Source organism: Suricata suricatta, chromosome 3, assembly GCF_006229205.1.
Source record: "Suricata suricatta isolate VVHF042 chromosome 3, meerkat_22Aug2017_6uvM2_HiC, whole genome shotgun sequence".
Lineage (NCBI taxonomy): Eukaryota > Metazoa > Chordata > Mammalia > Carnivora > Herpestidae > Suricata > Suricata suricatta.
The window spans coordinates 118030852-118041970 of record NC_043702.1 but is presented as its reverse complement, the minus strand read 5'-3'; the positions used below and the strand labels follow the sequence as shown (position 1 = coordinate 118041970).

Genomic DNA, 11119 nt, shown 5'->3' with positions numbered 1-11119 from the left:
TTTTTTGCATGGACCTCAAGTATACTGTAGTATAGAGGTGGAATTTAAGGAAAGGTATTAAGCAGGCTATGTTTTAGCTTATGGGCAAGTAATAAATTATATCATGTATCTTGAATGTATCATAGATAAGCTGCTATATTACAATTGCCACTTCAGATAGCTGTGAAATTAGGTGATTAACTAGTTGGTACCTAACCTTCTAATTTCTGTATAAGGTAATTACATGAAATAGAAGTGGGGGTTTTGATTTTTTACTTTGCTTTTCTGTTTGGAGTATCATTGAAACTACTGTATTGTAAATGATGGAAAATAATTGCATATGTTAAAAAAATAAATTGTATAAAAAGAAAGAAAGAAAGAAAGAAAAGTGAGATATGCAACTCTTTCTTTCACTTGAAAGGAACATGGTAGTGTTATTAACTGGCCTGATTTCAATATTGTTGTTCTCAGGGAGCAGGTTGACCCAAATAGAGGGAGATACTGGTCAGTGGAATAGTCAGAACACACGCAACACTTACTAATTAAAGCCCCTTGTCTTATATGGGCACAGTTTGTGGGGCCCCAGGACAATGACAATATTAACATGAAAGATTACTGATCACAGATCAATGTAACAATTATAATAAGAAAAAGTTTGAAATATTGTAAGAACTACCAAAATGTGATACAGAGACACAAAGTGAGCAAATGCTTTTGGAAAACTGGTGCTCCACACAGGGCTCCCACAAACTTTCAATCTGTAAAACAATGCAGTTATCTGCAAAGTGCAGTAAGTAAAATGAAGCACAATAAACAAGATATGCATGTACTGGAAGTTTTAGCCAATGTGATATTGCAAAAAAAAAAAAAAGATACACATATTGGAAAGGAAGAAATAAGACCCTATTAGATGACATGAATTTGCATGTAAAAAGTCCCCAAGATTATACCCCCAAAACCCTAGAACTGTAAGTGAGTTCAGCAAAGTCACAAGATACAAGATCAGCACCTACACAAAGTTGCATTTTTATATGCTAGCAATAAACGTGTGGAAGTTGAACTTAAAACACAAAACCATTTGTAATCGCTCCAAAGAAAGTTAAATACTTAAACATAAATATAAAAAAATAAATATAATGTATCCTGATAATTATAAAACACTGATGAAAGACACCAACAACTTAAACAAATAGAGTGTACCATATATATTAACGGATCGGAAGATTCAACACAGTAAACGATGTCAGTTCTTCTGATGTACAAATCCAAAGCAATTCCTATTAAAATCTCAGTAAGATAATTTGCGGATATGGACAAGCTTGTCCTACCAATTCATATGGAAAGGCACAAGACATATAACAGCTAAAACAATTATGAAAAAGACAAACTAAGAGGGGAAAGATCACTCAAATTGATGTTAAAACTTACTATGTAGCTACAATCAGCAAGACTGTGTCGTATTATTTACAGAGGAACAGACACACAGAATACTGATAGAGAACAGAGAATTAGATCCTCAAAAAATGCCCAATTGATTTCTAACATAAAGGTGCAAAGTAATTGAATGGAGACATATAGCCCCTCAACAAATAGAGCTAGATCGAGTGGACACCCATAGGCACAAAAAGGAACTTCAAGCTAAACCACACATATCATATAAAAATTAACACAAAATGGACCCTAGACTTAAATAACATTTTAGGAAAAAAACCTAGGAGACAATCTTTAGGACCTATGGATAGCTAAAGAGTTCTCAGACATGATACCAAAAGCATAATCTATAAAAGAAAAAATTGATAAACTGTACTTCACTTAAGTTAAAAACATTTATTCTGCAAAAGACCCTATGAAAAGAATGAAAAAACAAGCTACAGACTGGGAGAAAAATAATGCAAACTGCACACCTGACAAAGGACCAGTACCTAAATTATATAAATAAGTCCCAAAACTCAACAGTAAAAAACAGCTAATAAACCAAACAAAAAATGAGCAAAAAACCACAAAGGGACATCTCACTGAAAATATGAAGATGGCAAATAAGTACATAAAAAGATGCTCAAGATCAGCCATTAGAGAAATGTAAACTAAAACCATGAGTTATCACTATATAATAAAAATTAAAACAGTGAATTGCTTCTTGGCCTTTTGGCTAAGATCAAGTGTAGAAATAAAAACAGTGGTAACACTCCTGCAGGTGATGATGCAGAAAAAATGGATCACTCACACACAGCTGATGGGAATGTAAAATGGCATAGCCACCTGAAAAAGATAGCAGTTTCTTACAAAATTAAGCAATGTGCCTCCCATACAACCTACTAACTGCAATTCTTAGACACTTTTCCCCAAAAAGATGAAAACTTATGTTCATATGAAATTGCATGTTCATAACAGTTTTATACTTAATAGTCAATAACGGAAACAATCCAAATATCTTCAACAAGTGAATGATTAAACAACCATATAGCCATATCACAAAATACTAATAAACAAAAAATGAATAAATTATGAATACAACAATTTGAATAAATATTAAGGGAAATATGCTGAGTGAAAAAAGCCAGTCTCAAAAGATTATATGCTGTTATTCATAACATTAACATACATGCTATTTATATAACATTCTTGAACTGACCAAATTATAGAGCTGAAAAGCAGATTACTAGTTGCCAGAGGTTAGCAGTAGGGAGAAAGGGATATAGCTGTGGCTATAAAAGGGTTTCACAAAAAATTGTTGTGATGGAACTATTCCCTTTCTAAATTGTGGTGCTATGTTAATCTATTAAAATTAATGTTAAAATGCATAGAATACACACACACACACACACACACACACAAATAAGTGTATAACTGGAGAAATCTGAATAAGGCTCATGGCTTTATCTAGATCAATTTCCTAGTTGTGATACTGTCATATAGTTGTATAAGATGTCACCACTGGCAATATTAGTTGAAGGGTATATGAGATCTCTCCAAATTATTTCTAACAATTGCATATAAACCTATAATTATCTCAAAATAAAAAGTTAAGGAAAACTCCCAAGTTAAAAAACAAACAAACAAACACACCTTCCCACAGAGAGAATTTCAAGCTCTGAGGTCTTCAACAATGAAATCTATCAAATGTTTAAGAAAATGGTAATTTCAATTCTATATGAATACATTCAACTCATTTATGAGGCCAGCATTATCCTAATACCAAAAGCAAGCAAAAATATAACTATAAGCTATAATTATAAGCTTGTAAGTTATAAGAAGACTACAAGCTAAATTTTAGGAGCACAGACACAAAATTCCTACCAAGCCAGCAATACATCAAGGATAATTTGTCATGACCAAGTAGGATTAGCCCTGGAACTGAGTGTTGGTTCAACATTAAAATACTATTCAATATGCTAATATACCAAAATAACAGAATCAATGAAAGAGAAATCATATAATAAACTTAATAGATGTAAGAAAAAAAACCCTGACAAAATTCAACAGTCAGTCATTACAAACATTAATTACAAAGTTCAAGCCTCACGTTAAGGGTAGAGTTTACTTTTAATAAAAGCGGGGGAGATTGATGAGTAGGTCTAGTAAAGTTGGCAGGATGTAAGGCCAATAAGAAAGAAATCAACTGCATTTCAATATATCCATGATGAACAACTGGATACTGAAATTAAAAAATAATACCATCTAAAATAGTATTTAAAACATTATGTTACAGGAATAAGGATAACAAATTATGTGTAAAATTGTGCACTGAGAAATAGAAAACATTAAAGAAATGAAAGAATAATTAATTGGAGACAAAACCAACCATCATGGATTGAACATTCAACATTGTCAAGACTGTGGTTGTTCTCTCTGAAACAATGTATAGATTCAACATGATACCAGCCAAAACCCCCGTATTCTTTTGTAGAAATTGACTAACTGATTCTAAAATTTAAATGGGAATGAGGAGCACCCGGCTGGCTTAGTTGGTAGAACATGTGACTCTTTTTTTAAAACTTTTTTTTTAATGTTTTATTTATTTTGATACAGAGAGAGACAGAGCATGAGAGGGGGAGGGGCAGAGAGAGAGAAGGAAACACAGAACCAGAAGCAGGCTCCAGGCTCTGAGCTAGCTGTCAGCACAGAGCCTGACGCGGGGCTCGAACCCACAAACGTGAGATCTGACCTGAGCCGAAGTCAGAGGCCTAGACGAATGAGCCACCCAGGCACCCTGAACATGTGACTCTTGATCTCAGGGTCATGAGTTCAAGCTCTATATTGGAGGGGGGAGGGGGATAGAGTTTACTTAAAAAAAATTATATAGGAATGAAAAGAACCCAGAATAGCCAAAATAATTTTGTATGGAGAGAATGAAGTTCGAAATATTGCCCTAACTGATTTCAATATTCCCTATAAAGACATGAAGTACCGACATAAAAACAGCTAGATCAATGCAACATGGTAGAGAAATTAATTACATATATGGCCAACTAATTCGCAACAAAGGGGAAAAGACAGTCTTTTCACAGATGATGCCGGAACACCTACACATTCATATGCAAAAAAATGAAAGTGGACCCTTACTGTACAGCGTATATCAAAATTGTTCACAGACCTAAATATAAGAATTAAAAATAGAAAACTTCTAGGAAAAAAAATATAAATCTTTGTGATCTTGGATTAGGTAAAGATTCCTATATAGGATGAAAGCGTGAAGTATAAAAGACCCTGTTAAGAAAAAAAAAAAAAAAAAGACAAGACAAACTGGGAGAAAAATATTTGTAAAACATGTATCTGATTAAGGACTTGTATCAAGAATATATAAAAAATTCTTACAATATTAAAAAGATAAATCTGAACATTTAACCAAAGTATAAGGATGACATATAAGCCATGAAAAGATATTCAACATCATTGATCATTAGGAATAAATCAAACACAAATTAAAATTATAATATCATTAAACCTACATACCTAGAGAGGCTAAAATTAGGAAGACTCCTAATGCCAAGTGCTGTGGGAATGCAGTATGGTACAACTATTTTGGAAAGCAGTCTGGCAATTTCTTATGAAGTTAAACACATTTACACAACTCAGCAATCCTATTGCAAGTTACTACCCAAGAAATATTTTAAAAGGTCCCACTCTAGTTATTTTTCCCAAGGGATAAACAAAGTTTCATTATTTATATATTCTTTCCTTATTTGCCATAGGCAGAGTTTAAAAAAAATTTTTAATATGCTACAAGTACTTGAAACCCACTCACCCTAACCTTGACATTAATAACATTCAATTATAATTATTAAAAATATAAACCATCTAGGGGCACCTGGGTGGCTCAGTCAGTTGAGCATCTGACTTCAGCTCAGGTCATAATCTTGTGGTTTGTGAGTTCGAGCCCCATGTCGGGCTCTGGTGCTGGCAGCTCAGAGCCTGAAGCCTGCTTTGGATTCTGTGTCTCTCACTCTCTCTGCCCCTCCCATGTTCATGCTCTGTCTCTCTCTGTCGCTCAATAATAAATAAACGTTAAGAAATTTTAAATCTATCTATCTATCTATCTATCTATCTATCTATCTATCTATCCATCCATCTAAACCATCTAGTATAGTTTTGCAAACCCCAAGGCAAGATGTATCAGTAAATATTCTACCAGGTCAACACCACAATTTCTACCATGATACAGAAGAGAAAACAGTAAAGCTAACCACCACTTGAGAGAATCTTTTATTTTAGTTGCATATGTGTTATCACAAGTTGCCATGTAAATATATTTTTACTGTGGATTGTGGTCAAACATTTTAGAACACTGACCTAGAACATGCCTATAATATAAACTCTGTGCTACCAGCAGCTCCTTTTCCTTCTAAGCATTTCATCCTATACCAGGGAAGAATGAAATCCACAGTTGAGCCATTCAAATCTGTCTGCAGCTACTATGACTGATATGCCTTTGGTGGTCTTATCTTTAGGAATTATCAGCATATTCTATTACATGTATTTGTCATATTTGACAGTCATTTTTCACTACTAACATCAGACATCTTTCAATTTGCATTGAGATTTCAAAACTAAAGGAACAAAATACAAATATTCCATTAACTTTTCCCCAGTAGCTAACCAGGAAGCAAAAGTCAGATATTGACTCATATACATATTGTAACTTGGCAACACATCATGGAGAACTAGAACTGTACGTGTATTCAGGATATACTAAAGAAGAATCTAAATGCAAAAACTATCCATTTCAATATATATGACTACAATGATACTCCAAAGACACAGATTTCCTAATCCCCTTACAAATAGAAATTTCAAACTCCACTATAAAGTTGTCATTGGAAAGTATCTGGGTGGCTCAGCTGAGGGTCTGACTTCGGCTCAGGTCATGATCTTGAAGTTCCTGAGTTTGAGCCCCACATCAGGCCTGCTACAGTCAGCAGCACGAAGCCTGCTTCCAATCCTCTGTCCCTCTCTCTCTCTCTGCCCCTCCCCTGCTTGTGCTCTCTCTCTCTCAAAAATAAACCTTTAAAAATAAACAAATAAAGTTGTCATTGGCTGCCTGCTCTAGTCTGAATGGTTGGGTCCCTTCAAAATTCCTATGTTGAAATCCTAACTCCCAAGGTGATTAGCATTAGGAGGTGGGATCTTGGAGAGGTAATTAGATTAGGATTAGTGCTCTTCTAAAAGAGACCCTGCTTCTGCCCTGTATGGTTACAATGAAAAGACAGCTATGATTCAGGAAGAAGGCTCTCCTCACCAGAATGAGATCCTGACATAGGCACCCTACTCTCAGCTTCTAGCCTCCAAAACTGTGAGACATACATTTCTGTTGTTTATAAACTACCTAGTTTATGTTATTTTGTCACAGCAGCCCAAGCTCACCAATCATAGCTTACGCATTTTATATTAAACATACTATACATTGGGGCACACAACTCCCTTGTAAAGTTTTTACTCTTTTATCTATTAAAGTAAAAGGGTTAGAAAGTATAAATTCAAGTGTGGACAAGTCCATTTAAATGAGAGAAATATGAATAGAAAGAGGAAATGTACAGAAACTATAGCTTCATTTATAACGATGTTTATCTTTATAACACTGTGTGTGTATATACATCTAAAATTTGTGACCAGTAAATTATTACAATAATCATTGAATCCCCAAAGCACTACAGTATCTTGAGAAACAAGCATTTAAATCTACAGGTGTTTCTGACTCTGGACTTTGTAACTCACTCTTTAAAAAAAATAAATCCTACATTGAAATTTAGATCAGACCCATAAAGATGACAATAGCTGGCCTAGCCTCTGGATCCCGGTAAAATCTTGTGAATTTGGGGGTTGTAAGTGAACATAAATATTTTTCTTCTAAATAACATAACAAATTATTTGTCTTCCTTCCCACAATATAAAACGATGTTTTATTGAACTGCAGTTTTCTCCGACAGGAAAAAAATAAGTAATTAATCAAATTTAAAATCACCTACAAACCCTGAATACCACTATTGGAAAAACACATGTCATGGTGAAATAATTTGAAATATAAATATTACAAGAAAAATCTGTCAAGTCTATCTGTGAATTATTTATCAGTAACTATTAGTTACAGTAATTATTAAAAATACAAATATAGAAATAAATTGTAAAAATAATCTACAATACTATAAACAATCAAAATGTTTGAAGTCTCAAAAACACAAATGGAATCTACCTTTTAAAACTCTTTAAGTTTATTATTTATTTTGAGAGCGGGAGAGAGAAAACGTGAGGGGGGAGGGCAGAGAGAGAGCAGAGAATCCCACACAGGCTCCAAGCCCTCGGTGCAGAGCCTGACGTGGTGCAGAGCCTGACGTGGTGCTTAAACTCACAAACCATGAAATAATGACCCATGCAGAAACCAAGAGTTGGACACTTAACCTTAACCCTGATACCTCCACCTTCTAAACTCCTGAACTTGGGCTTTATCAAAGACTTTGTAGGAGTACTTCAAAATATTAGTTTTTAAAAACTCATTAACTCAGGCACTACTAATGAAGACTTTACTATTTCCTGAATGCTGTACCAAGATTTAGCACTGGAGTGTAGAAGAATTAGATAAATGGTATAAAGGAGGTCTACTGAGGCCAAGAAATTACTTTACAAGCCATTTTCAAATACTTAGAAAACCACTTTTAAAGGATGCTGTTCAAGAATATGCTATTTATAAAGTATATATTATTATCACACTTGAAATATTATTTAAGGAACTTCATATATATATATGTATATATATATATATATACATATATATATATATATGAAAATCTATAATTTGGAACTTCTACTGAAATCAGCAGACTCCTGCTCTTCAATTCCCTTCTACTCAATGCAAATTCTGTTCCCATTAGGGAGATACAGGAGGAAGAGGGAAAAGGAAAGGTATAGATTCATCTTTTAACTGACTGTCATAGATATAGCTGAACTAACTGAACCAAAAGAAAACATTACTACATAAACCTATACAGATCAGTACTTAAAGCAGTCCAACTAATTTAAGACCAAATTTATTCATGCAGAACACAGTGTTCAAATTTGTTTTTATCAAGCTAATATAAGTTCTTTTCCAACAAAGAAATATTAAAAGAAATACTGTGTATCTCTTTTGGTTAATGATTTAAAAAACAAGACTCTACTGATGTTTAATTGTAAAACAATTAACCACCCCGCAGGACAAACCCACAACAAGCATGTATAAAGATATTCACTGCAGTGCTTTAGTTAACAGCCAAGGTTCATTTCCAGAGAAAAAGTCTGAGTGGACTACAGGACTATCATACATTAAATACTATGTAATAATTTAAAAGACTAAATAGGTCTATTTTCATTGCCTGGAAAGATCTCCGAGAGGGAGTGTAGGAAAGCAAATTGCAAAACAGTGGTTACAAGATGACACTATATATGTAGGATTGAGACAAACACACACAACTATAGCATTTCCAAATGTACTTGTAAAAAAGCAAAGAAAAAGGTCTGCAGGAATATTCAGGAAACAGAGAACAGTGTTACCTCTAAAAGTGGGGGCGGGGGGAGAGAGAGAGAAACTGGAATGGGAGGAAATCATAGGAATTTCTGCTTCCTTTTTATTAAGTTTGTACAAGGAGAATGTATTCAAATGTCACTTGAAACACTTAAACAAGAATGGGAAAAACAAATGCTTGCTCAGTGCTCTTAAATAATTTACAAACCAGAACCGTTAGGTGTAGGGCGATTTCATTTTTTAAAAGAAAAGGACTTCACTTACTGAAGGCAAAACCGAATGCCATCACGGAATACCTGCCTGGCAAAAGTGACAAAACCACAAAGAAAAAAACTTTCAAATGCTGTCTTATCTTCCAATAAGAGAATAGAATGTGCTGAAAGACGGCATCAGAAAAAAGACCCTTACTATAAATACGTCCACTTTCCTGGACTTTTTAAGCTAGCTCAGCTTGACCCAGAATCCTCACAAAACCACTTTAACCAACACGAAAAAGAGTGGAATACTGTTCCCTCCAGTGTGGAAGGTTGTTTTTAGAAAGCTTAACTGAGAAACAGTAAATGCCAAGTGCGTTTTACAGGGATGGGAATAGGAACGTGAAACCCTACACCTCCTTAAAGCGGTCAAAACGAACTGAACAGCACACAGCGGGGCAGGGAAAGCGCGCGGGGGTGGGGAGAGCTCAGCTATCACTTTTAGGTTTTGGCTCGGAGCCGCAGAACAGTTTACGCGGAGTCCGTCTGGAGCGAGAAGTCCCTGAAGGTGGTCACCGCGTCGCAGCCGACACCCAAACCCTCTGGGGACTGGAGGGGAGGGGGCTGTCAACAAAAACTTAGTCCTTCGGCGGAGCGGGGAGAGCGCTGGGGGAAGAGCACAAGCGCCAACTTTGGCTCGAAACGAAGCAGCTACGGCAGGTTCGGCAAGTCTTCTCCCAAATCCCACTCCACAAACGACCCCAACACCTTTCGTGGCCAGTGGCGTCTGCTCCCCCATCCCCATTAAGCCCCCCGAGGAAAACCCAGCAAGGGCGGCGGCTGTCAGCATGCGAGGGGGACTTGGCCGTGGGAAGACACCGGCATGGGGTCCGTCGGCCAACGTCCACCCAGCACCCCAAAGTCTCCGGGGCGCCCCTGCCGAGGCGCTGTCCCACCTCTAAAGGCCCCGGCGGCGCGGCCCCCTCCCCCACCTCTGGACAGCGACCTCAGCGCCTCCGCCCCCCGGCCCCCGCGCCCCCGCTCACCCAGGTAGCGGCTCCGCAGCCGGGACGGGTCCTCCAGCCCGAGGGACCTTTTCCTCACGTCCCACAACAGGTGTGGGCAGGAGCCACCCCGAGACATGACTCTGCCCGGTCGGGGTAGGAGGGGAGACCACCGCGTGGGGGAGGGGAGGAGGGGGAGGGGACACGCGGATCAACTCCCGAGCCGCACCGGCACCATCAGCGCGCCGGGCCTCGCGAGTGCAGCGAGTTAGATGGCGGCGGCGTCCTCGCCCCCGAAGCCCGGCCGCGCCCGGGCCGGAGCTCGCCTCATACTCTCCTCCTCAGACTACCCAGAACATCCAGAGATCAGCAACAGTCCCCTCCCTCGGCCCCCCCCTCCAACAGGAGGAGGCGGAGGCGGCCGCGACTCCTCCCTCTCCTCGTTCTCAACACCCTCCCGTCCAAGCCTTTCTCGCGAGATGACGACCACCCCCGGGACTGAGGCCCGTGTGCGCCAAGGCTGCCCTCACCCTAGAAGAGTGGGTTCAGGACACTGTAGCCAAATCCTTGAATCTCTATGGATAAATGAGGACTAGAAAGAGAAGAAGCTGAGATGTGAAGTCTCTCAGTCACGAGTCTCATTCCAAACGAAGCAGCAGCATTGTGCGGCATCATCTTTAGTCGGGGCACTGAAGGCCCAAAAAGCCCATTTTAACTACGGGCCTTCTTAATCAAAGTGAAAGGGGATTAGAGCCGGTGTAGCTTCACTTTCCCTTCTCCAACATGGCCTCTAGGGCAGGAAGGACAAATTAGAGGTTCGCGCTGGACCCCGCCCGCTCCGCGGGGCAGGCCAATCACAGTGGACAGCTCGGCGTGCGCAAGCGCGCTGCCACCAGGGCGCTGGGTTGCTTTGGTGAGGCAGTCCTTCTGGCACCTGTTGCCATGACTCC

The 11119-nt window shown here is 38.3% G+C and overlaps 1 protein-coding gene across 7 annotated transcripts in view; it reads right to left on the bottom strand.

The window, feature by feature from the left end:
• Positions 1–10555, bottom strand: part of DCAF6 (DDB1 and CUL4 associated factor 6) — a 137681-nt gene extending 127126 nt beyond the window's left edge. For 2 of the 7 annotated variants that reach the window (XM_029934974.1, XM_029934976.1), the window contains exon 1: positions 10212–10552. In XM_029934974.1, the coding sequence (XP_029790834.1) occupies positions 10212–10308 (97 nt within the window). In that variant the 5' untranslated portion in view covers positions 10309–10552. Of the gene's footprint in view, positions 1–10211 lie in introns of all 7 variants that reach the window. The other 5 variants (XM_029934975.1, XM_029934977.1, XM_029934971.1 and 2 more) reach the window with 4 other exon arrangements.
• Positions 10556–11119: the final 564 nt, after the last annotated feature.